Raw genomic sequence first — 22,076 nt, forward strand, 5'->3', positions numbered from 1 at the left:
CTTCTGCTGGCCTGATCGTGGAGCAGGCCCATCCTGAGGGCCACAGCCACTGCCAGTGCCATGGTGGGGTGGTGATCTGCATCATCTCAAGACGACGGAGAGGTAGTGTTCTCCCCCTCCCTCCCCCTCACACACCAGGGAGCCTCCAGGGGTTTTGGGGATTCCTCAACACCCAACGCACAATCTGCCCCAATTCCCTTTGTATATAGCCATGTTGCAGGGGGGCGGCCATTCCCCCACTTTTAAAGGGCTACATACCCCCTCCCCAGCCCCCAAGGCAAGGCGAGGGGGCCTCTTCTCCCTTCTCTGGGCCGTCCCTCTCCCTCTTGTCTCCCCCCCCCCCCCCCCATACTGGCACCTCAGCTCATCCCTTCCCGTCAGGAGCCTGGGGCAGAGAACTGGCCCTCAGCTCCCACCACACCGGGGGAACTGGGGAGCCAACCCCATCTACCTGGGCCCCAGTGCCAGTTTTTTGACTCCATGCGTATGGCTGCTCCTCTGGGTTCCTCCAATCCCTCCTAGGGCCTCGCGGCGCCCAGTGCCCCTCAGGCAGACTGTGACTTCCCAAGACAGGAGCCAGCTTGGGCACCTGCCCCCCTTGCAGACCCTCTGCTCACCTTCCCCACTGAGCACTCAGCTTTCTCCAGCCCCCAGAATTTGGGGGTTTGGGATCGTTCAGCTTTTGTACACGCCCCCACACACCTCAACTTGCTCTCTCCTGGCCTGGATTCCAGGAATCTCATTCCCGCTTCCCCGCACTCACTCTGCCACAGGCCGCCTGACCTCGGGGCCTTGACCTCTTATCTCAAATAAGCCATAGTGGGGAGAGGTCTCAAGGTGGGTGAGGAAGCAGCCCTGTCCTGCCCGATCACCCTCGATGCTTCCGGAGCCGGGACCTCGCCATCGGAGTCTTCCGCCCCTGATAAATGCGCATGCGCGCACACTCACACATTCCCCCCCCCCCCCCACTTCTGGTGGAGGGGGCAAGGGGAGGGGTGCAGAGAGAAGACAATTCTGGACCAGACAGTGCTGGACACCTTTTTATCCCTGCCCCTCCCGGGCTCTACACCAGACCCCCCCTCCCCCCCAGTTCCTTGGTGAGGACAGCGGTGGAGTGGTAACTTGGTATTTTTTGGAATAAACAGATGTTTCCTGAGCCCCAGTCTCAAGGTTTACTGTCGAGAAGAAATGGGTTTCCACCTCTGCGTTTGTGTCACTGGCCGAGGCGGGGGTGGGCATCTAAGAGTCCATACAGGTGGTCAGGGCTGCCCCCCCCCCCCCCCGCCCCGGTCTGTCACCAAGCAAGGAGCTGGGTGTGGGAGGGACCGGTACAGCACCTTGAAAAGTCCTCGGTTTCTTCCAAAGAAAGCCTCTTCCCTCTGTGCATTTAAGCATGTGTTTGCACCTCCTTCTACCTGAGGCCTTTGGCTGAGTCTGGCCGAAGCGGGGTGCTCTGTGCTGTTGGTTTGCTGGGGCCGCTGAACCGAGCAGCTCACGCAACAGAAATGTGCCACCTCCTGGTTCTGCAGGCTGCAGGTCTGCGAGCAAAGGGTCTCCGCGTTGGTTCCTTCTGAGGCAGAGCAGAACTGGTGCTGTGCCGCTCTCCTAGCTTTTGGTGGCTTGCTGGCAACAGCTGGCACTCTACACACACATCATCTTCCCTCTGTACTTTTCTATCTCTGGGTACAAACTTCCCCATTTTCTAAGGACAACCAGTCATGTTGGAATAGGGCCCATCCTCAGTGACTTCTAAACCCGATCATCTGTAAAGACCCTACTCCCAAAAGAGGTCACCTTCACTGGTCCTGGAGATTAGGAAGGACTTCAATGTCTCTATTCTGGGGGGAGGGGAGACACAATTCAAGCCATAACGGGGGGTGTTACATGGCACGGTTCATTCAACTACCAGTTTTTGTGATAACAAGGAAGGATTTTTCCCCCAGTGCATTAAAATATTTGCATAAAGAGGACGAGAGCTGACAGTAAGCCACACTGGGGAGAGTAGGTGCCTCCAAGGCTTTATGAACTTTAGGACACCTGTCCCCTAGGGGCACCAAAGTGTTTGTTCATGAATCGTAGACTTCCATCTTACGTTGAAGGGCTCATTTGCACATCCCTCTGCGGGTGGATTGTGTGTGCAGTTCATTCCAGTATTGATTTTATCTCGAAGATAACCCCTTCCTGGGAAGCCTAATTTCATCTCGAAGATAACACACTTCCTGGGAAGTGTGTGACACTTGATCTCGGGGTTGTGAGTTTGAGCCCCATGTTGGGTGCAGAGATTACTTAAAAATAAAATCCTTTATTAAAAAGGAAAAGAAAATCCCTTCCTCTCTGGTGCATTTGTTTCCCAAATTTTAACATTTATTTTTTGAGAGAGTGTAAGTGAGGGAGGGGCAGACAGAGAGGGAGACACAGAATCCGAAGCAGGCTCCAGGCTCTGAGATGTCAGCACAGAGCCTGACATGGGGCCCAAACTCACAAACCGGGAGATCATGACCTGAGCCGAAGTCAGACACTTAAACAACTGAGCCACCCAGGAGCCCGTTTCCCAAATTTTAGATTTTACTTGATTAGTCAGGGTTCTCCAGAAAACGGGAGCCAATAAGACTGTGTGTGTGTGTGTGTGTGTGTGTGCGTGTGTGTGTGTATTCATTTTAAGGAACTGCTTCCTGTGATTGTGGGGTTGGCAAATCCAAAGTCTGTGAGGCAGGTCAAAGGCTGGAAATTCAGGCAGGCTTTCCATGTTACAGCCTTTTTTTTTTTTTTTTTTTTTTTAATTTTTTTTTCAACGTTTATTTATTTTTGGGACAGAGAGAGACAGAGCATGAACGGGGGAGGGGCAGAGAGAGAGGGAGACACAGAATCAGAAACAGGCTCCAGGCTCTGAGCCATCAGCCCAGAGCCCGACGCGGGGCTCGAACTCAAGGACCGCGAGATCATGACCTGGCTGAAGTCGGACGCTTAACCGACTGCGCCACCCAGGCGCCCCCATGTTACAGCCTTGACACAAAATTCTTCTTCTCTGAGATACTTTATCTTTGGTCTTATGGCCTTCAACTGATTGGGTGAGGCCCACCCATGTGATCTTGAAGTCAACGGATAGTAGACATTAATCACATCTACAAAATACCTCACAGCAACATCTGGACTCGGGTTTGACCCAACAAATGGGAATGGTAGGCTGGCAAAGTGGATATGAAATCTAACCATCGCACTGTTCTTGCGGGGAAGTGGTCACTCCTAGCTTGCTGGAGGGACAGTGTGATCTGCTTTGGAGAAAGCCTCATCCCCTTCCGTGTGGTCAACTGTTCAGCACTGGCCAGAGCTCACCTAGTCAGGTTTATTTGTTTGGCTGTAGATTAGTGGGGCAGGAGGGACGCGTGCAGTGCACTCGAATCTTGGTGTTATGCTCCCTCGTTAAATGTGTCACCTGGTGAGCGCAAGGGTTGTCTGCATGTTCTTAGAAATCACCTCTTCTCATTGGCGTCTTTGTCTGCAGGTAACTGGAGGGGGTGGGGGAGAGGTGACCATGCAGCGCATCTAAGTATGGGTTCCCTGAGCACGCAACAATTCTCCCCGTAGGGACACAGAAGGACAGTACTCCCCTGTCCCCTTGAGATCAGATGTTCCCACGTGATGTGCTTGAAGTAGGAACAGAGGTAGGTAGAAGCTTCTGAGAGCCCATGTGCAGACAGATCCCCACACTCTTCCTTTCCCCACTGGCAATGTTTCAGGTGATGCCTGCTCTGTGGGCCTGCATCCAAGACAGATCAGCCAGGGCCCCAAATAGGGACTTCAGCCAAGCCTCGATGGACATGCAGTGTGAGGGGGAAATAAACTCTGTTCCTTTAACAATGGGGGTTTGGGGGCTACTTGTTACTGCAGCACAGTGTAGTCCATTCTGGCTGTTACAGGTTGCCTGTGGCGGGGGGGGGGGGGGGGGGGGGGGGATGGGTGCCTAGAGGCTTTTCGACATATACTCTTTTGTGCTTCTGAATTTTTGTGTCAGTGGGGAGCCCGAGGCAGGGCTCAAACTCATAAACTGTGAGATCATGACCGGAGCTGAAATCGAGTCGGACGCTCGACCGACGGAGCCAGCCAGGCGCCCCTAAAATCAAATATAAATTTAAATGTAAACGGTGCCAGCTTTGACTGGCATTCCCCTCGCTGAGTGGGTGCCCAGGAGGGACTGCAAGGTGGGAGGTCCCAGTCTCACTCCTCGGCCCTGCAGAGTGACCACACTGAGTCGCAAGGCCAGGGCTTAAAGGCACGTACTTTTCACTGGACACGGCCTCCGTGTGCCAGTCCAGTCGCCTTCTCCACTTGTGTTCCACCCAGAAAAGAACAATCTGATCCACGCACACCGTGCTTTGGATGGGCAAGTCAAGGCTATGGTCTGACATGAGCACTTCTGCCTTCGTAGCCTAACACTTGCTCAGTCTGCAACTCCGCTGTGTCAATAAATACAGCTCCCACGAGACTATTCTTAACCCGCTGGACAGGAGGGCCTGCGAGCTCCTGAAATCTACACCGGACGCTGTGTCCACGTGCCTTCCCCTCTGCCGCCTTTAACTTCGGGTTTTGAAATAATTTCAAACTTGCTCAACAGCTACCAGAATAAGTCAGAGAACACCTGCACATCCTTCGCCAATTCACCAGTTGTTAACGTTGCAACGCACTGCTTCGGGATTCTCTTTCCATATAAACACCTTCTTTTTCTTCTCCAGAGGTACGTGAGGGTGAGTTGCGCACGTCATACCCTTTTGTCGCGAAGGGGCATTTCTGGAGAACAAGGGCGTTCTCTTCCACATCCACAGCACAGGGACCAAAACCAAGCACTTCACGCTGATGAAGCCCATGTTCCGGTTTCACCGACTGTCCCAACCCCGCTTTGGAGCAATTTCTTTTCAGTCCCTGCTGTCTGGGGATGAGCTACTGCATGTGATTGTCATGTCTCGTTTGATCAGTCCCTCTGTCTTTTTCACGCCATTGATGCTTTTCAGGAGTCCAGGACGGCTCTTTTGCAGGATGTCCCTGCACCCGGTCCGAGGTCTCCTCATGAACAGGTCCAGGCTGCGCACGTCCGGCAGGAGAGTCAGCAGTGACACCGACCTCTTGGCACATCACCATGGGGACAGCCTGTGCTGGCCACCAGCTGGGACTGCTGCTGTTAGCTTGGACCACTTGGCCGGGGCACCGAGGAGGGGCTGTTTCCCCCTCGGTAAACAGGAAGGACCCTGCCTGAGGGCCCTCGGACTTGCTCCCCCTCAAACTTGTACCTGCTGCTTCAAGCCTCCCTGGGTGATTCTCTTGCCTAGAATCTGGGTGATTCTTACTGTGGTGTCTGCCGAATGATAATTTTCTAATTTCGCCATTCCTCTGGCATTTATTACTTAGCATTTGCACACGATCATTCCAGGGGAACAGGATTCAGTACCCCCGTCAGACTCTGTGAGACACCACTGATTCCGACAACAAATTCACCAGGACTCTCAATGGCACATGGGAGTGACAGACTCCCGTCCCTACCCACACAACGTTTGGGTTCTTCCCCTTTTCCATTAGTGTAAACAACGCTTGGAGGAACATCTTTCACAAACCGCTTGGTGCGTTCGCTTCTCGTTTCCTAGGATGAGCTCCCAGGAGACAAATGTCTGCGTTGCACGCTGGTGTGTTTTACACATTTGCTACTCAAATGCCACGCTGCAGCCTCAGAAGTCCTGCCGGGTCCGTGGATGTGAGAACATCTCTCTGCCTCCGTCCTCACCGGCACTGATCATTACCCTGCTTGGTCTGGGTGTGCAGCAGAGGTACTGGTTTTACAGCCAGTAAAGGCAGGCCCTGGTGCAAGAAAGTGTGTTTTCAGCCAACGTGACGTCCGCACTGCTTTCTAGGGTTTCTAGCGCCTGGAAGAGCCGGCGGGAGAAGCGGTTCATTACCAGCGTGTCCATCACCTGATCCATTTCGGGGCATCCTTCCAATCAGTGAAGGTCCCTCCCACCCAGGAGAGCTCGAACTCCTGCTCTTGGACACAAGGGCACGCGGTGTTGTTAATCACCTACTGAGTCAACCGCAGACGGCCAAGTGCTTAGAGGTTTGAAGCCCCCCAGGGGCAGAGGACCTGCTGACCACCACAGACGGTGGCCTCAGAAATGAAGATGGGGGTATTTACACATGGAAAATGTTCAGCCACACCAGGAGGAAAGGAGACAGGGCTGAAGGGGAAAGCACCGTGGTCTGCCCGCGATCGATCATGCATTTTGAAGATTGCTGATATCCAGGCTCATTCCTGAATCAGGACATCGACGTCGGCTGCACCCCTGCCCGGAACGGCTTTCTCCACTTTTCCCCAAAACTTGCTCCCTCACCGCCATTAAGCCTGTACTCAAATGCCTCCTTCTCAAGAAAGTCCACCGCGGCCATCCTGCCTAAAATGACCTCCCACGGCATTCCTGGTCCTCCTTACCCTGCTCTGATTTCTCAGTAATTAGTATCATTTCACACCACCAGCCTTCCTTACGTACTAGCCCGAGACTTTCCCAGTTTTAGCACCGAAAGTCCTGTGTCTTGCGCAAACCAGGACAGCTGAGCACCTGGGTTTTGGGCTTGGTGTTTACTATCTATCTCCCCCTACAACGAAAGCCCCGGGAAGACAGGGTTTTGTCTCCTGTCCCGCTCTTGGATCTGTCCCGAAGCACCTAGAACAGCGCTTGACAAACGGATGGTGCTTACGAAAGAAAAAGAAAAAAGAAAAGAAACATCACTTGTTAGGGAGCCTGGGTGGCTCAGACACTCGAGCGTCCAACTTCGGCTCAGGTCATGATCTCACAGTTTGTGAGTTCAAGCCCCATGACGGGCTCTGTGCTGACAGCTCAGAGCCTGGAGCCTGCTTCAGATTCTGTCTGTCTGTCTCTCTCAATGCCCCTCCTCCACTCGCTTGCGCTCACGCGCTCTCTCAAAAATAAATAAACATTAAAAACAACAACAACAGTAAAACACTTGTTAAACAGGTCAGGTCCTGATGGTGGTGAGAATCCAAACAAGGGCCACTTCTAGGCGCTTCTCCCTCAGGAAAGCTCGGGACAGGGCCCAAAAGTAAATGTTCACGTGTGCTCCCTGCAGCTTGTAGCCAAGGACTGGACCTGGAGTAAATGCTCACGGGTCGGAGAGTGCTAGAAAGTGCGGGCGCTCTTCCCGAGGAGCAGGGCACACCCACCCCCCAGGGCAGGTGTGTGTGGACGTGTGCACACAGACACGAGCACAGCCGCTCCGGGACCCCCGGGGTGCTCACAGCGGTAGCTGAGGGGGTGCGCGTGAGTGGGGGGAGGACAAGAGCTGCACCTCCCGTCTTTCCTTCCTGCACCTCAGTAGCCATGCGAACTCCCCCCAAGAGCCTACTTCTCTCATCATGTAATACAAACAAACAGTAGAAATGAAAATTGACTTGTGAGGCTAGAATTTAGGCTGAAGGGACAACCTGGGTTTCAATGCAGAAGATGTTTCTGGGCCGGGGCGCCTGGGGGGCTCACTCGGTTTGAGCTTCCGACTTTGGTTCAGGTCATGATCTCGGGGCTTGTGAGTCCGAGCCCCGCATGGGGCTCTCTGCTGTCAGCACAGAGTTAGCTTCGGATCCTCTGTCCTCCTCTCCCTGCCCCTCCCCTGTGCTCTGTCTCTCTCAAAAATAAAACATTAAAAAAAAAAAAAAAAAAAAAAAAAAAGAGTAAGCTTCCGGGTCACCAGTATTTAGCAAAGGGAAGGCACCCTTTGCCCACCCTTCCCCACCTCTCCCAAACTGACTCAGGGCCATCACTAGGCCACCTCCCGACTAATTCTCCAATCTGTCCTCTTCTCTCCAACTGCCAAGGCCACCGCTTTAGCTTCTTTCCCTGAGCATGAGGCATCTAAGTTTTCTCCATCTTGGGGCATGTGCAGGAATTTCATTCTTTCTGTGGCCATAGAACAGCCCATTGTATGGGAGGCACCCCAGCTGGTGTGGCCATTCCTCAGCTGATGAACTTCTGGGTTGTTTCCACCTTTTGGTCATCGTGAATAATGCCGTTGGCAACACCTAAGTGTGACTTTTTGCGCAAACGTCTGTTTTCAATTATCTGGAGTAATAATCGGAACCATGGGTTCACACAGTAGCTGTATTTACATCTGAGGGATTGCCAGAATGTTTTCCAAAGCAGCGGTACCATTTATCATTCCCACCAGCCATGGGTGAGAGTTCTGATCTCTTGGGGCACCTGGGTGGCTTGGTTAGTTAAGTGTCTGACTCTTTTTAAATTTTTTTTTAATGGTTACTTATTTTTGAAAGAGAGACAGAGCGTGAGCAGGGGAGGGGCAGACAGAGAGGGAGACACAGAATCCGCGACAGGCTCCAGGCTCCGAGCTGTCAGCACAGAGCCCGACGTGGGGCTCGAACCCACGAACCGTGAGATCATGACCTCAGTAGGACACTTAACCAACTGAGCCACTCAGGCATCCTGAGGGTCCAACTCTTGACCTCAACTCGGGTCGTGATCTCACAGTTCAAGGGATCAAGCCCCATGCTGGGCTCTGTGCTGACAGTGCATGGAGCCTGCTTGGGATTCTCTCTCTCCCTCTCTACCCTCCCCTGTTTGTACTCTCTCTTTCTCTCAAGATTAATAAACATTAAAAAAAAAAAAAAAAAAAAGAGCTCCAATTTGTCCACACCCTCTCCAACACTTGCTATAGGCTGACTTTTTTTTATAACTGCCACCCTGGTGGTGTAAATTGGGATCCCATTGTGGTTTTAGGTGGCATTTCCCTCATGGCTAATGCTGTTGAGCATTTTTGTCACATGCTTACTGGCCACTTACAGATCATTTCCCTGCCACCACAGTCCCTTCTCAGGATCTGCAATGGTCTCCTCGCAGGGAGGCAGGGCTGTTCATTCTTTTCTCCACCCAGCAGTCAAGTAACCTGCAAACACCCGAGTCAGACCACAGCACTGCTCTGCTCAAAACCCTGCAGTGGCTCCCTACTACCTCAGAGAAAGGGGCAGAGTTCTAACCATGGCTGGGAAGGCCCTGCATGAGACCTCCCACCCCAACCTCATCCCCACCCCCCCCCACTCCTCCCCACCTTCCAGCCACACTGGCCTCCCTGCAGTTCCTCAGATGTTCCAGCTGTTCCTGCTGCTGCCTGGAATGCTCTTCTCTGATAAGCCTATAGCTCACTTCTCGCCTTCCTTCCGACCTGGGTTCAAATGACACCTGCTTGCCGAGGCCTACCCTGGCCGCCTAGCTTAACATTTGCAGGACCTCGTGCCCCGAGCCCCTTCCTGTGCTCCTTTCTTTGTCCACAGTTCTTGTTCCTTCTACATACTCCAAGTCTTACGAATTTATTGGACTGTTTTATGTCTGCCCTGGCCCACTACAGCAAACCCCACTTGGGCAAAGATCTTTGTCTGTTTCCTGAGGTACCCTAAGCACCCAGGATGGTCCCCGGCACACACTAGGTGCTCAGCAAACACCTGCTGAGTGAATGAACACCCCTGACCTGTCAGGCATCCTGCTGGGGGCTGAGGACAGAGTCCCTGATCTCCTGGAGCTCACCTAATCAGCGGTGACAGCAGTAAACACGTCCTAAGTGATCAAGAAATGACAAATTTCGACAGACCGGGATCAAAGAGGGTGGAGTATGCCAGTGAGCAAGGCAGTGGAAAGTTCTCCAGGTACAAGGGACCCACGCCCAAATGTTCTCAGGTCAGACAGCTTGGCAGATACCGGGGACCAACAGAAAGGCAGCCCGGGGGGCTTTGGGGAGTGTGCTGTTGGCAGCTTGGGGTCTAGTCAAAATGTAGCGGGGCAGAAGGGTCCTGCGAAGTTTCCAGCAGGGACAGTACCTGTCGGGATTGGGATTCCAGGGGATGGTAAACAAGGACCTACCCAAGGGCCACTCGGGCCACTGCCTGTTCTTGTAAACAAAGCCTAAGCGGAACACGGCCACCCCTTCCTCTTCATGTTGGTGAGGCCACTAAAGCAGGGCTGAGCAGTGGGTTGAGACAGAGACCCACAGTCCACAAAGCTGAAAGCCTTTTCTGAAAAGGTCTGCTGACCTCAATTTCAAGTGACCATTCAGGGGGTAGGCGACCCCTCCCTCTCCCCCACAGCAGGTCCTGTTGACTTTCACCGAACCCCAACCCCTCTCCCCACCCTGACTGCCACAAACCTGCTCAGCACGGTCTTCATCCATGGCTGCCAGCACTTCCTCCTCGGCCTCTCTGTTCTCGACCAGAAGTCACACGGAGTCGCGCTCGGCTCAGAGCCTCCCGCGGCTCCTCCTTGATCGAAGGAAAGAACACACTGTTCTGCTCACTGCGGCCTGGACCCGAGACCTGCCTCTTGCCTTTCTCTAAAGGTTCCCCCTACCCCATCACTCCTTGTCTCCCCCCCCCCCCCCCCCCCCCCCCCGGCGCAGGCCCTGATATTCCCTCCTTCGGTCTTTATCACACTCCCACAGCACATTATATATTTGCTTGCCTGCCTGGCACCCCCAGGAGAGCGTCAGCCCCACGCCGCCAGGGGTTTTGCCCGTTGTTACCCTCCGCCTATTCCAAAAGCTTCATGCGTGCACATCGCGCTCCCACCCGACAGGGCTGCCGTCTGCAATGGAACGAGGGCAGTGCCTGGCGCACAGCTCGCAGGGGCTGCATCATGACCATCACTATCGGCACGGTTGTGTCTTTTGGATGCATCCTTGCAGCAGGGCCCGGCTTGACTACAATACCACCTCGACCTTGTCTCTGCTTGCGGGGGGGGGGGGGGGGAACCTGGGTGAGGCCCCTGCTTCTTCCCTCAGTGTCCTTGAGCACCCCTCGGGTCAGAGTCCCCTGCAACCGGCTGGCTGGGACTGAGGGCCAGGTGGGGCTCGCCAGTACGTGGCGGATCCTCCATGGGTGCTGCTTACGACCACAACAGTGGGGTCCCTGCTGCTGGAGCTCGGGCCGCATGCACGAGGGAGGCAGCTCAGGGGTCTTCCCGGGACGCGTGGCGGGCAGGGATGGGAGGCCGAGGCCGGTGCCCGGGACACGGCGAGGACAAGGGGACACCAGTCCCCGGCGCGGGGCTGCAGGGTGGCGAGGTCCGTCGGGGACACGGGGACACCGCCGCGGGGCTACAGGGTGGAGACCGAGGATCACTGGCGGGCAGCGCCAGGCCCCGACCTCCTTCCGGCACATCCCGAGGGAGCCCGGCGCCCGCTTCCCGCGTGGGGAAACAGAAACCCGACGTCGTGATTGCCACCTGGCCAGAGTCACAGGCCACAGACGGCCAAGCCCTCAAGGCCGTGCAACCTGCTCCTGCCCCGCCCGCGACACGCGACACGGGTCACGGGGCAGTGCCCACACAAAATGGCGCCTCATAGAAAAATGCAGCCGACTCCCAGCGCCCATCCCCACCGCGGGCTGAGGAGCGGGCGCGGACCGCCGCGCACATTTAATTTGCATATACAAAACCGACGAACTTCGTTGGCTACGAACGGCTTGGCCCGACCTAGACAAGGTCCCCATTGGTTACTCTCCACTCCTTCCCGCCCCCCCCGGCACCGCCTTCTCCATCAAGGACTGGCGCTTACGAGCCCCGTGACGCCATTCCACCATTACGTGTCCCCATTGGCCAGGGAGCCTTCCGTCATCCGTTTAAACCCCCCGAGTCCCGCCCTCCCATGCCCCTCCCCGGCTCCGCGGCCGACCGTTACTCGCGTGCGCGATTTCCTGGGCGTCAGGGCACGCGCGCGTACGCCGGGCGGAGGAGGCGTCTCATTCAAACGGCCCAATCAGCGGTCGCGTTGCCTCTCGCTTCCTCTCCTTCTCTACTCTCCCGCCTCAGAGCCCCCCATTCTCCGGGGACCCCATTACGACCCCCGTGCGTCCCCATTGGCCGACCTGCCGCGCGCCCCCCTCCCCAACTTCTCCTGCTTCTGCCCGCAGATTGCGGGAAGGGAGCGAGCGCCCCGAACGCCGAGGACCTTGCGCGGTGACGTCACGGGTCGAGGCGCGGCGCTCCGGGGCCGCGGGGGGGTGTGGCCTACGGACGGCTACAAAAGGGCGGCGGTGCGCGCGCGACCGGCTCAGTGCGGCTGGGCGCTCGGGGCAGGAGGAGTTCTAGGCGCTCAGCGCGGCGGGCGTCGGAGGCAGCGGGGAGTGGAGCGGAGCTGCCGGGGCCTCCCTAGGGCCGCAGCGGCAGCAGTTGGGCCCCCCGCCCCAGCCGGCGGCCCGCAGAGCGCAGGAAGGGGGCCGGGGGGACCCGCCCCCGGCCGGCCACAGTCATGGTGAGCGCGGAGGCCAGGCCCGGGAGGGGCGGTCAGGGGCCCCCCTGGAGGAGGAGGCGGGGTCTCAGGAGCCTCTCGCGGACTCACTGGGGTATCGGGGGGCCCGCCTGGGGTCCCGGGCCTGGGATGGGCCCGCGGGCCCTCCTGGAGGCGGGGCAGGAGCGGAGCCTGGGCGGCCCGCAGGTTCCCCAGAGGGGAAGGCCCGGCTGAGTCCCGGAGAGGGCTCTGGGGCTTTGTGGCTCGCCCGTGGGTGTTCCGGGAGCAAGGACGCTCCGCCTCCATCTCCAGGCCCGAGCTGGGGTTTCGAAGATGGTTTCACCAAGGTTAGGTAGGGAGGGGGACCAGGGTAGGCCTCGGGCGTACCCCGAAACACTGGGGACCATGCCTGACTGTGAGCAAGACTTGGGGGCTTCTGGAGAAGGCAGAACCATCCACAAGCCTCTTGGAAGGCCCGTCCCCATTTCTAGTGGGAGGTCAGCTTTGGACGACCATCTGGAGCATGCTGGGTGGGGGATCTGGGGACTGCGGGATCAACACCAGGGTGGCCACTGCATCCTTAGATCCAGGAAGCCCCGGCTCCGCCAGCTACCCACCCCTTCTCTTCTGTGTCCAGAACTCCAATGTGGAGAACCTGCCCCCCCACATCATTCGCCTGGTGTATAAGGAGGTGACCACGCTGACTGCTGACCCGCCTGATGGCATCAAGGTGTTCCCCAACGAGGAAGACCTCACTGACCTGCAGGTCACCATCGAGGGCCCTGGTGAGTGTGGGCAGGAGGAGTGTGCTTGTGGCTTCCTCTTTAGTACGAGAATGGGTCGGGAAGAAAGATAGTTTTCACGTGATTTCACTTATACGTGGCATCTAGAAAACAAACAAACAAACGAACCAAAAAAGCAGAACTAGAACAATAGGAAGCTCCAGTTACAAGTTGGACTGTGCCGGGTGCTGGGGACGCAGTGGTGGACCAGGGAGCCCTCTGACTTGGCGCTCACGGCTTGCAGGGCCGGACGCCACAACCACTGATCGTGTACATGTTTCCTGCAAGGTGGTGAGAGCATCTAATGGGGGCTGTAGCAGGCTTGTCAGGTAGGGGTTCTCTGGGGCCTGGAGGGTGGGCCGGATGACCGCACACTCCTTGCTGTCACGTCCGGGACCCACGGGACAGAGCAGGGAACTAGCTGGACACGGTGTTGCAAGAGGGAACAGTAATAACCCGGTGATTATGTGTGATCGTTTAACCGTGCAGTGAATTAGTGTGCTGCTTCTATACAGTGACACAAGAGGTTGCGAGAGCGCATGGTGAAGGACTTGGCCGCGCATGGGACAGTGGGGAGGGCGTCAGGGAAGACTTCTGGGTTATCATCTCGCAGTGCTCGATGGTGATAGGCCGGGTTCCAAGGCAGGCGCCGTGGGTACTTTGTAGGGACAGAGAAGAGACTGATGAAGCTTTCAGGGAGCAGAAGAGTCTGTAAGGAGTTGGGAAAGGAAGCCATTGGTGGGTTCAAAGATGTGATGGCTGCAGTGTTCCTTTGACAGGGAGGGGGCAGGGCGGTCAGGAAACTATTAACCGCTGGCCTCGGGAAAGAGGTGACCGTAGGGGCGGGGTCAGGTGCAGGAGGGGCGCCTAGACGTCAGTCGCCAGGCTACCACTGAGGGATGTGGGGATTGGGGTACGAGGAACAACAGTGGGTACAGAACTCCCTCGTGTGTGTGTGTGTGTGTGTGTGTGTGTGTGTGTGTGTGTGTGATGAGCAAGTGGGTGGACGAGAACCTTTCACTGAGGCAGGCTGGCGGGCAGACCTGGAGTTGACAACAGCCCCATCATTTGCCTGCGGGCCTTCCGAGAAGATCTTCCTGCTTCCTAGAAGATCTGTGGGTGGGAGCGTCTGCCCTCGGGAAGGAGAGAGGAGGCGTCCGGGGGTGGCTACCAGCACCAGGTCAGGGCCATCACCCTGAGGCAGGGAGCTGAGCCTCACTCCACTCTCACCAAAGCCTCGGTCTTGTGGGGGGTGGGGGGGGTGGCGGCAGGGCACTGGGCTCACAGCCAGACCGGAGACTGGGCGTCCTGACGCGGCCCCCTCCTGCACTCCAGAGGGGACCCCTTACGCCGGAGGCCTGTTCCGCATGAAGCTCCTGCTGGGGAAGGACTTTCCCGCCTCCCCGCCAAAGGGCTACTTCCTGACCAAGATTTTCCACCCCAACGTGGGCGCCAACGGGGAGATCTGCGTCAATGTGCTCAAGAGGGACTGGACGGCGGAGCTGGGCATCCGGCATGTGCTGCTGGTGAGTTCTTGGCGGGGGGCTCCCCCCTCCTGGACATCCCAGTGGCGCCTGGGCTGTGGTGCATTCTTTCTTTTTTAAAATAAACTCTGAAGTTGTTGGGGGCTTCTGTGTAAAAGTCCGGGTTTCCAGCTGGAAAATTCTGGAAGGCTTGGCAGTGCTTGACCCACTGAGCGTGGTTGTACAGGTTGTGCCGTGCCTGGTGTACCTTTGCTGTGTGTGGAACGCGCAAGGGGTTTGTGTAATGGGACACTTTCCTGAGGGAGCAAGTCAGGCATCGGGGGAGGGGGGAGTTGGTTTCAAGTTATAATTTACAGTATGAAATTCCTGGACCATACGGTTCATTGGTTACGCGGGAGTCACAGAATTTGTACCGCCGTCACTGCCGAAGCTCAAACCTGTCGTTTCCACCAGGAGCAACTCTGCTCCACCAGGGACGGTGTGTGGTAGGGGACTCTTACATGTCTCATCGAGCGGGAAGCCCAGGCGCTTGTGCTGCTCTGCGGCCTCACAGAGGGTGATTCGGACTCTGTGTCCACTGAGCCCAGGTGGAGACACCCATCATCTCCACGGCCACTAAGGCATTTAGGTCACATGCTGCCTCCCCACCCCACTCAAAGCTTACAAAAGGTTTCTGAGGGGCACCTGGCTGGCTCAGTCGGTAGGATTGTGACTCTTAACCTTGGGGTCGTGAGTTCCAGCCCCATGTTGGGCATGGGGGCTACTTCAAAAAAAAGCACATTTTTTTGAAAATGGAATTGCTCTGGACCCTGGGGCAGATGGTAGGGGTGGGGACGCGGAGTTTCCTGCTGGGCACTTGGGGAGGATGGAGCTCCAAGGTAAACATACTTTGTCCTCCTCTCCCGGTCGTGTCTGCAGCGGCTGCCAGGGACTCTGGAGGTGAGCTCACAGAGTGACTCTGTGTCCCCGATGATCCCTAGGAGCTTGGGTCTGGCTCTGGCCGTGAGGGAGCGCCTGAGGGGCCTGTGGGTGTGGGGCCAGAGTTTAGAATTGGGTGTGGTCCTGGGTCCCTGCTCAGCATCAGTGGTGTTTGCCGGGCCATGTGCCTTGCCTGTCACAGCAGCCAGGGGACCACCTGTTCTCGTCCTTGTTTACAGGCCAGAAGGGTCGTGTCCCCTGCTTGAGGCACGGTTAGGGCCCTGCAGGCTCCCTTTCATAGTGGCCAAAAGGGGGGTTGGGACAGACCCCACTGTAGCTGGTCTCGCTCCACGCCTTCACGGAGCCCGTGCACGTCTGGCTTCGGTTTACCCCCCAGTTAAAGGGGTGTGGGTGGGGATCGGCTCCCTTCCTACACCTCCCTCTGGTGGTTCCTCACGGGCCAGGTCCCTTTATTTACACCCTGATGCCTTTCTGGTCCGGCCCGCCCCCCGGAGTCTGGCTCTTCCTTGGTACCTTTGGTGACAGCCCTGTTTTTATGTGTCCTGTTTATGTTGAGAGATGAACAGCCCTGGAGTCCCAGCAGGCCCAGGTGTGAGTTCCTAAGTTGTCTCCCTTGCTTCCTGAGTGACCTCGGGCAAGTCCCTTCCCTCTCCAGTCCGGGCCTCGATCACAGGGGACACAGGTGTGAGCTGGGCCAGCGTCTTGTTGGGGGACAGCATCGGGAACAGGGAGCAGCCGGTGTGGAGGCCACGAGGCCCAGCCCCCTGACCTTGGTCCTCTGCCCGCAGACCATCAAGTGCCTGCTGATCCACCCTAACCCCGAGTCTGCCCTCAACGAGGAGGCTGGCCGCCTGCTCCTGGAGAACTACGAGGAGTACGCCGCCCGAGCCCGCCTGCTCACGGAGATCCACGGGGGCGCCAGCGGGCCCAGCAGCGCCGAGGCCGGCCGGGCCCCGTGTGCGGGCGCAGCCCCCTCTGCTGACCCCCTGGCTCCCGGGGGTCCTGGAGGAGCCGATGGCCCCATGGCCAAGAAGCACGCGGGTGAGCGGGACAAGAAGCTGGCAGCCAAGAAAAAGACGGACAAGAAGCGGGCGCTGCGGCGGCTGTAGTGGCTCTAATCCAGCCCTCCCCACCTCCCCCTCCCCGACACTGACCCCCAACTCTGTCTCTAAGTTATTTAAATTATGGCTGGGGTGGGGGAGGGTATGGGGGCACCGGGACCTGGATTTGTTTTTCTAAATAAAGTTGGAAAAGCAGCTGCTGTGCCTCACAGACACCCCAGGACCACGGCCTCAGCCACTCGGGTCCCCCTGTTAAGTCCCCATGTAGGGCTGCAGCTCGCTCATCCTGTGGCAGTGGGGGAGGACCCCGATTTCCTGTCTAAAGGGGGGGCCGGGCCTGTTCTTGATGGTAGTTGTCTTCGTTCCTGAGGTAGGTGTGCGGCAGTGTCCCTTTCTTCCCGAGACAGTCAGGTGACAGGTGGGGGGGAAGCTGCTGGCTTCTCCACACCTGATTCAGCTCAGGGGAACAAAGCATGTTCCCCAAATCCTAGGCCTAAAACGATGCCCATCCACCTGTCTCTGTTGGTCTGCAGCCCGGGTGTGGTGAGCTGGCCACTGTCCTCTGGTTTCACAGTTGAAGGCATCTGCCCCGTCCACGTTCCTATCTCCAATCTCCAGTCCCGGCAAGGGACCCCTCCTGGTGGGTTTTAGCTATCCTCAGGCTTGTAGGACCCGGTCACCCAGAGGCTGTCCTCAGCTCGTTGGAAGCTCAAGTGCCCCACCTAAGGGCCAGGTCCTTCTGAAGGGCTCAGCTGATGGGCAGAAGCCTCCCAGGTGCTCCTGCTTAATTCCAGGTGACCAGTCAAATTGACAGATTCTGTCCCACCACTCCAGGGGAGGGGGGTGGTGCAGGAGGACCTGGGGCAGGTTAGCCTCATGTACACAGGCAGCTTTTACTGGCCTGGCCCTGTGGACTGCAGGCTGGTGGTCCTGGTCTCAGACTGATGGGGGGTGGGGCAGAGGTAAAGGCTGTAAAGCCCGAGTGGTGGGAGGGTGGGAGGGACCTCGAAGGCAGAGGCCCGGCAGCCAGCTGGCTTCAAATTGGCTTATTGTCCATTAACAAAATTTGTGGTCCCCTGTCAAAAAATGATCATGAAAAGAGAAAGGGAAACATGTCTACATAAAGACTTGTACATGAACTTTCAGAGTTGCTCCCTTTCTGATGGACAAAAAGTGGAAATAATCCAAAGGTTCAACAGATGGACTAAAATTGTGAGTTTATAGAATGGAATACTACTCAGCAAAATACTGATACAAAAACCAGCTTAGATGAATCACAAAAATATTCTCTACTAAGTGAAGCCCTATACATAAGTGTACAAAATATTTGGTTCCACTTACAATGAAATTCTAGAACTGGCAATATTGGTCACTAGCGGCTGAGAACAGGTCACTGGCTATCTGCAATCAAGGAAAACATGTACAGGGGCAGGGGGAACCTTCTGGAGTGAGGAGTATATCCCAGATCTTGATCATATCGGTGGTCACACAGGTGCATAAATTTGTCAAAACTTCAACTAAAAATGGGTGTATTTTTATGTAAACTGTATCAATGAAGCTTATTTAATTAAGCCAGTAACTTCATTTATCTAGAGTAGAAGATAAGTCAGTGGGGCAGAAGATTTTGCAAGACATATAACCAAAAAGTACTAATTCAAAGAATGTATAAAGAGCCCCTCCAAATCAATAAGAAAAAGAACACAAAAGAGAAACTGGTGAAAGCACGTCACAAAAGAGGAAATCCAAAAGCTACTCCGCGCTCGTAGTGGAGAAAATGCAGTGTAAGCCAACAGTGATACCCTCCACTCCCACGGAACTAATAACGGTCGTTCGTGTCTAACAATACCAAGGTTGTAGAGCCACAGACCCCATCGTGTGGCCCTGGTAGGAGCAGCAAATGCTAAAACGCACGCGGAAACGTCGAAAGCACGCGTACCTTGTTACTCGGCATTCTTACACACACAGCAGGCTTTAAACAACATCTGTCCTCATTACACGTACTGTAAACGCGGCTGTAGGTTCAAGAAACAATACCATAGGACAAAAAATGAACGACCACTGCTCCCAGCAGCAGGGAAAAATCACAAACGTCATGATCAGCCAGACCAGCAAGTCATAAAAGATTCCCACAATTCGAATGCCTTCGTGCACAATTCCAAAGCAGGCAAAAATAAGTTGTACTGCTGAACATACATACGTAGGCTGTAAAACTGTAAAAGGTTGTCTACATAAAGTTGGCCATTCTGGTTACCTTAAACTGGCAAGAAACCCAGATGGACTTCTGGGGAGCAGGTAGTCCTGTTTTTTTACTTGGGTGTTGATTATGTGGATGCTTGCTTTATAATTTTCTCTCTGTGTGTGTGTGTGTGTGTGTGTGTGTGTGTGTGTGTGTGTGTATTGAATCCTGAAATACACTATTTCAGGATTAAAAAAAATTTTTTTAATGTTTATTTTTGAGAGAGAGAGAGACTGCAAGCAGAGGAGGGGCAGAGAGAGATAGAGACACAGAATCTGAAGCAGGCTCCAGGCTCCGAGCTGTCAGCACAGAGCCCGACACGGGGCTCGAATCCACGAACCGTGGGATCATGACCTGAGTCGAAGTCGGATGCTCAACCGACTGAGCCACCCAGGTGTCCCTGAGGATTTTTAAAACAAAAAAACTCTTTATGTGTGGATATGGACCAATCTCCAAACTAGATTGAGTTGGGGGGTGGGGAGCAACATGTGAACAGTGCAAACTATTATTTTTTTAAATTTTGTTTAAAATAGGATATGTGTTATTTGTCTATGCATTCAAAGTTTCTGGAAGGTTACTTTAGAACTTGCAAATATTGGGGCGCCTGGGTAGCTCAGTCGTTTGGGCATCCAACTTCAGCTCAGGTCATGATCTCGCAGTTCTCGCGGGTTCGAGCCCCGCATCAGGCCCTATGCTGACAGTTTGGACGGAGCCTGGAGCCTGCTTCTGATTCTGTGTCTCCCTCTCTCTCTGCCCCTCCCTCACCTTGTGCTCTGTCTCTGTCTCTCAAAAATAAATAAATGTAAAAAAAAAAATTAAAAAAAAAAAAGAACCTGCAAATATTAATTGCCTCAAGGAAGCAGAGCTTGGGATACCTTGTGATTGTTACTCTTTCAAAACACAAAGACTTTTTTTTTTTTTTTTAGATAAAAGTTTCTACAAAGAAACAGATCCCTCTAATTCCTATCTCCCCAACGGCCCCCTTCATCGGGGACAACCAGTGTTACCAGCTGCTTGTATATTTTTCTAGAGAGATTCTACACAAATGGAGGCAGAGTCAAATATATAATCCTGTTAATCCTTTTATTCTCCCACAGCACACAGCGTCCTGCACACCACATGCCGCTCCTTGCTCTTTCAACGTAACTAGAAGTCTTGGAAGTCTGTTCAAATCAGCACTTCCCTGCTCTTAGCTGCCTAGTGTCCCATCATATACACGCGCCATGACTTACCCCATCCTGTATTGATTGACCAACAACCAACGACGCTGGAACAAATAATCTTTGGAGGTGGGCCTTGTGGCACACAGGGAGTATGTCCTTACAGCAAATCTTATACATGACGTTACTGGGCCAAAGTGTTACAATTGCCAAATTGTACCCCGTGGGGTTTGTCCCAGTTTGCGTTCTGTTAGCAATATAAGGGTGCCCATTCCCCCATGCCCTCACTAGCACTTTGATTTTGACCCAACATTTGGATTTTTCCCAGTCTGGGAGTTACAGACTATCTTGTTTTTTGTTTTAACAGACTTTACTTTAAAAAAAAATTTTTTTAACGTTTACTTATTTTTGAGACAGAGAGAGACAGAGCATGAACAGGGGAGGGTCAGAGAGAGGGAGACACAGAATCTGAAACAGGCTCCAGGCTCTGAGCTGTCAGCACAGAGCCCGACGCGGGGCTTGAACTCACGGACCGTGAGATCATGACCTGAGCCGAGGTCGGCCACTTAATTAACCGACTGAGCCACCCAGGCGCCCCCAGACTTTACTTTTTAGAACAGTTCTGGACTTATGGAAAAATTATGAAATGTGTCCCCTATTGCTGCCTCTCTCCCATAAATACTATACAAAATGTAGATGCTAGGGACACCAGGGTGGGTCAGTCAGTTAAGCGTCCGACTTCAGCTCAGGTCATAATCTCATAGTCTGTGAGATGGAGCCCCGCATTGGTCTCGGAGCTGACAGTGCTGAGCCTGCTTGGGATTCTCTCTCTCCTCTCTCTGCCCCGCCCCCATGCACAGGCACGTGTGTGCACTCGCTATCTCAAAATCAACAAACCTTAAAAAAGAAAAAATGTAGACGCTAAAACAAAGTTGCTGGTGTTGCTGAAAGCCCAGAGCCAGGGGTGAACATACAGTAAGGGCTAACTCAGCAGGCTGCTCAAACCCCACACGTGCACGGGGCATGCACGTGGGTATTTGTGAAGAGTTTCCAATAACTTCCAAGAACAACACACAACAAACAGGTTGTGGAGCCAGGGGCTGGGATGCTGGGGCCCCTTTGACCCTGGATACTCTTCTTCCATTTGCACATCTCCAAACCACGTGCACATGTTATTTTCATAATGACTTTAAAAGAATAGATGGCTTTATTCCAGCCAAGTGACTACAAGAGAAACAAAGGGAAATCAACAAATTTGCTGGACAGCCTGGATCAGAAATGCTGCAGATGTCATGACATTCACAAACACACACGGCCGCTTGCACGAACTCGGGAACCACAGGGTATTGGGGTGTATGGATTCGGCACGTGTGCTCCCAGGTGCCCTAGAAAACACACGTGGTTTCCCGTGCAAGCAGAGTTATAAACATGGGAAGACATCTCCGATGGTCTGAGTCCATCCGGTCAAAATGATTTATAATAATAAACATTCATTCATGCAACTATGACTTGTGGGCATGACAGCAGGTCTCTTCCTAAGCTTTTTGCACACTGTATCTTCTCAACAGCCTTAGGAAGTAGGATCTGTTGATGTAGACATCACAGATGAGGGAACAAGGTCATAGGGAAGATTAGTAATTTGCCCAAGGTTGCAGGACCAGGGAGTGCAATGCAAATATCTGTGTGTGTACGTATGTAATGGATGGATATATACGTATATATGCATATATATGCATACATGTACACACACATATCAACATATCTGATATGCCAGTGCTAATGGAAATATAGTATGATTAAGGCCAGCCTCTCAGCCAAGCCCCTGTGTTGAGTGACCCTGTGACAGCAGCCAAGGGTGTGTTCTACCCTCAACTCAACTCTGCAGACGTTTTGAGCTAGTGCTGGAGACACAGCAGCAAACAAAACCACAATCTCTGCTTTGTGGACCCCTGAAGAATCAGGCAATTGAAATGCTTCTCTCAGAGATGGGGAAACTGAGGCATCGAGCCACCAGGTGACCCACCCACAAAGGCACCCCTTGAGGCAGGGGTCCTGCCCTGATGCAGACAGGGGGGCCTCTGCAGGATGCCTTTGGCCGCAGGGCTCTGGAGTGGAGACAGGGAGCAGGGGTGTTCCAG

The 22,076-nt window shown here is 54.5% G+C and overlaps 1 protein-coding gene and 1 long non-coding RNA gene across 2 annotated transcripts; one reads left to right on the top strand and one right to left on the bottom strand.

Annotated features, from left to right (window-relative positions):
- Window positions 1-1,158: 1,158 nt before the first annotated feature.
- Window positions 1,159-11,944, bottom strand: LOC123578558. Its single transcript, XR_006702406.1, has 2 exons — window positions 10,201-11,944; window positions 1,159-1,538 (listed from the first exon to the last, which is right to left on the bottom strand). It is a non-coding gene; the product is annotated as an uncharacterized LOC123578558 (long non-coding RNA).
- Window positions 11,945-12,081: 137 nt separating this feature from the next.
- UBE2S (ubiquitin conjugating enzyme E2 S) lies at window positions 12,082-16,737 on the top strand. The gene is made up of 4 exons (XM_045441437.1): window positions 12,082-12,300; window positions 12,914-13,061; window positions 14,394-14,584; window positions 16,270-16,737. Exons 1-4 carry the CDS (start codon window positions 12,298-12,300, stop codon window positions 16,588-16,590), a joined length of 663 nt encoding a protein of 220 aa, XP_045297393.1. The 5' UTR covers window positions 12,082-12,297; the 3' UTR covers window positions 16,591-16,737.
- The last annotated feature ends 5,339 nt before the right edge of the window (window positions 16,738-22,076 follow it).

The sequence above is a fragment of the Leopardus geoffroyi genome, chromosome E2 (assembly GCF_018350155.1).
Source record: "Leopardus geoffroyi isolate Oge1 chromosome E2, O.geoffroyi_Oge1_pat1.0, whole genome shotgun sequence".
Lineage (NCBI taxonomy): Eukaryota > Metazoa > Chordata > Mammalia > Carnivora > Felidae > Leopardus > Leopardus geoffroyi.

Coding starts and splice junctions, on each gene's coding strand:
- UBE2S (XM_045441437.1), top strand. Junction 13,062..14,393: donor GGTCACCATCGAGGGCCCTG/GTGAGTGTGGGC, acceptor CCTGCACTCCAG/AGGGGACCCCTTACGCCGGA. Junction 14,585..16,269: donor GCATCCGGCATGTGCTGCTG/GTGAGTTCTTGG, acceptor CTCTGCCCGCAG/ACCATCAAGTGCCTGCTGAT.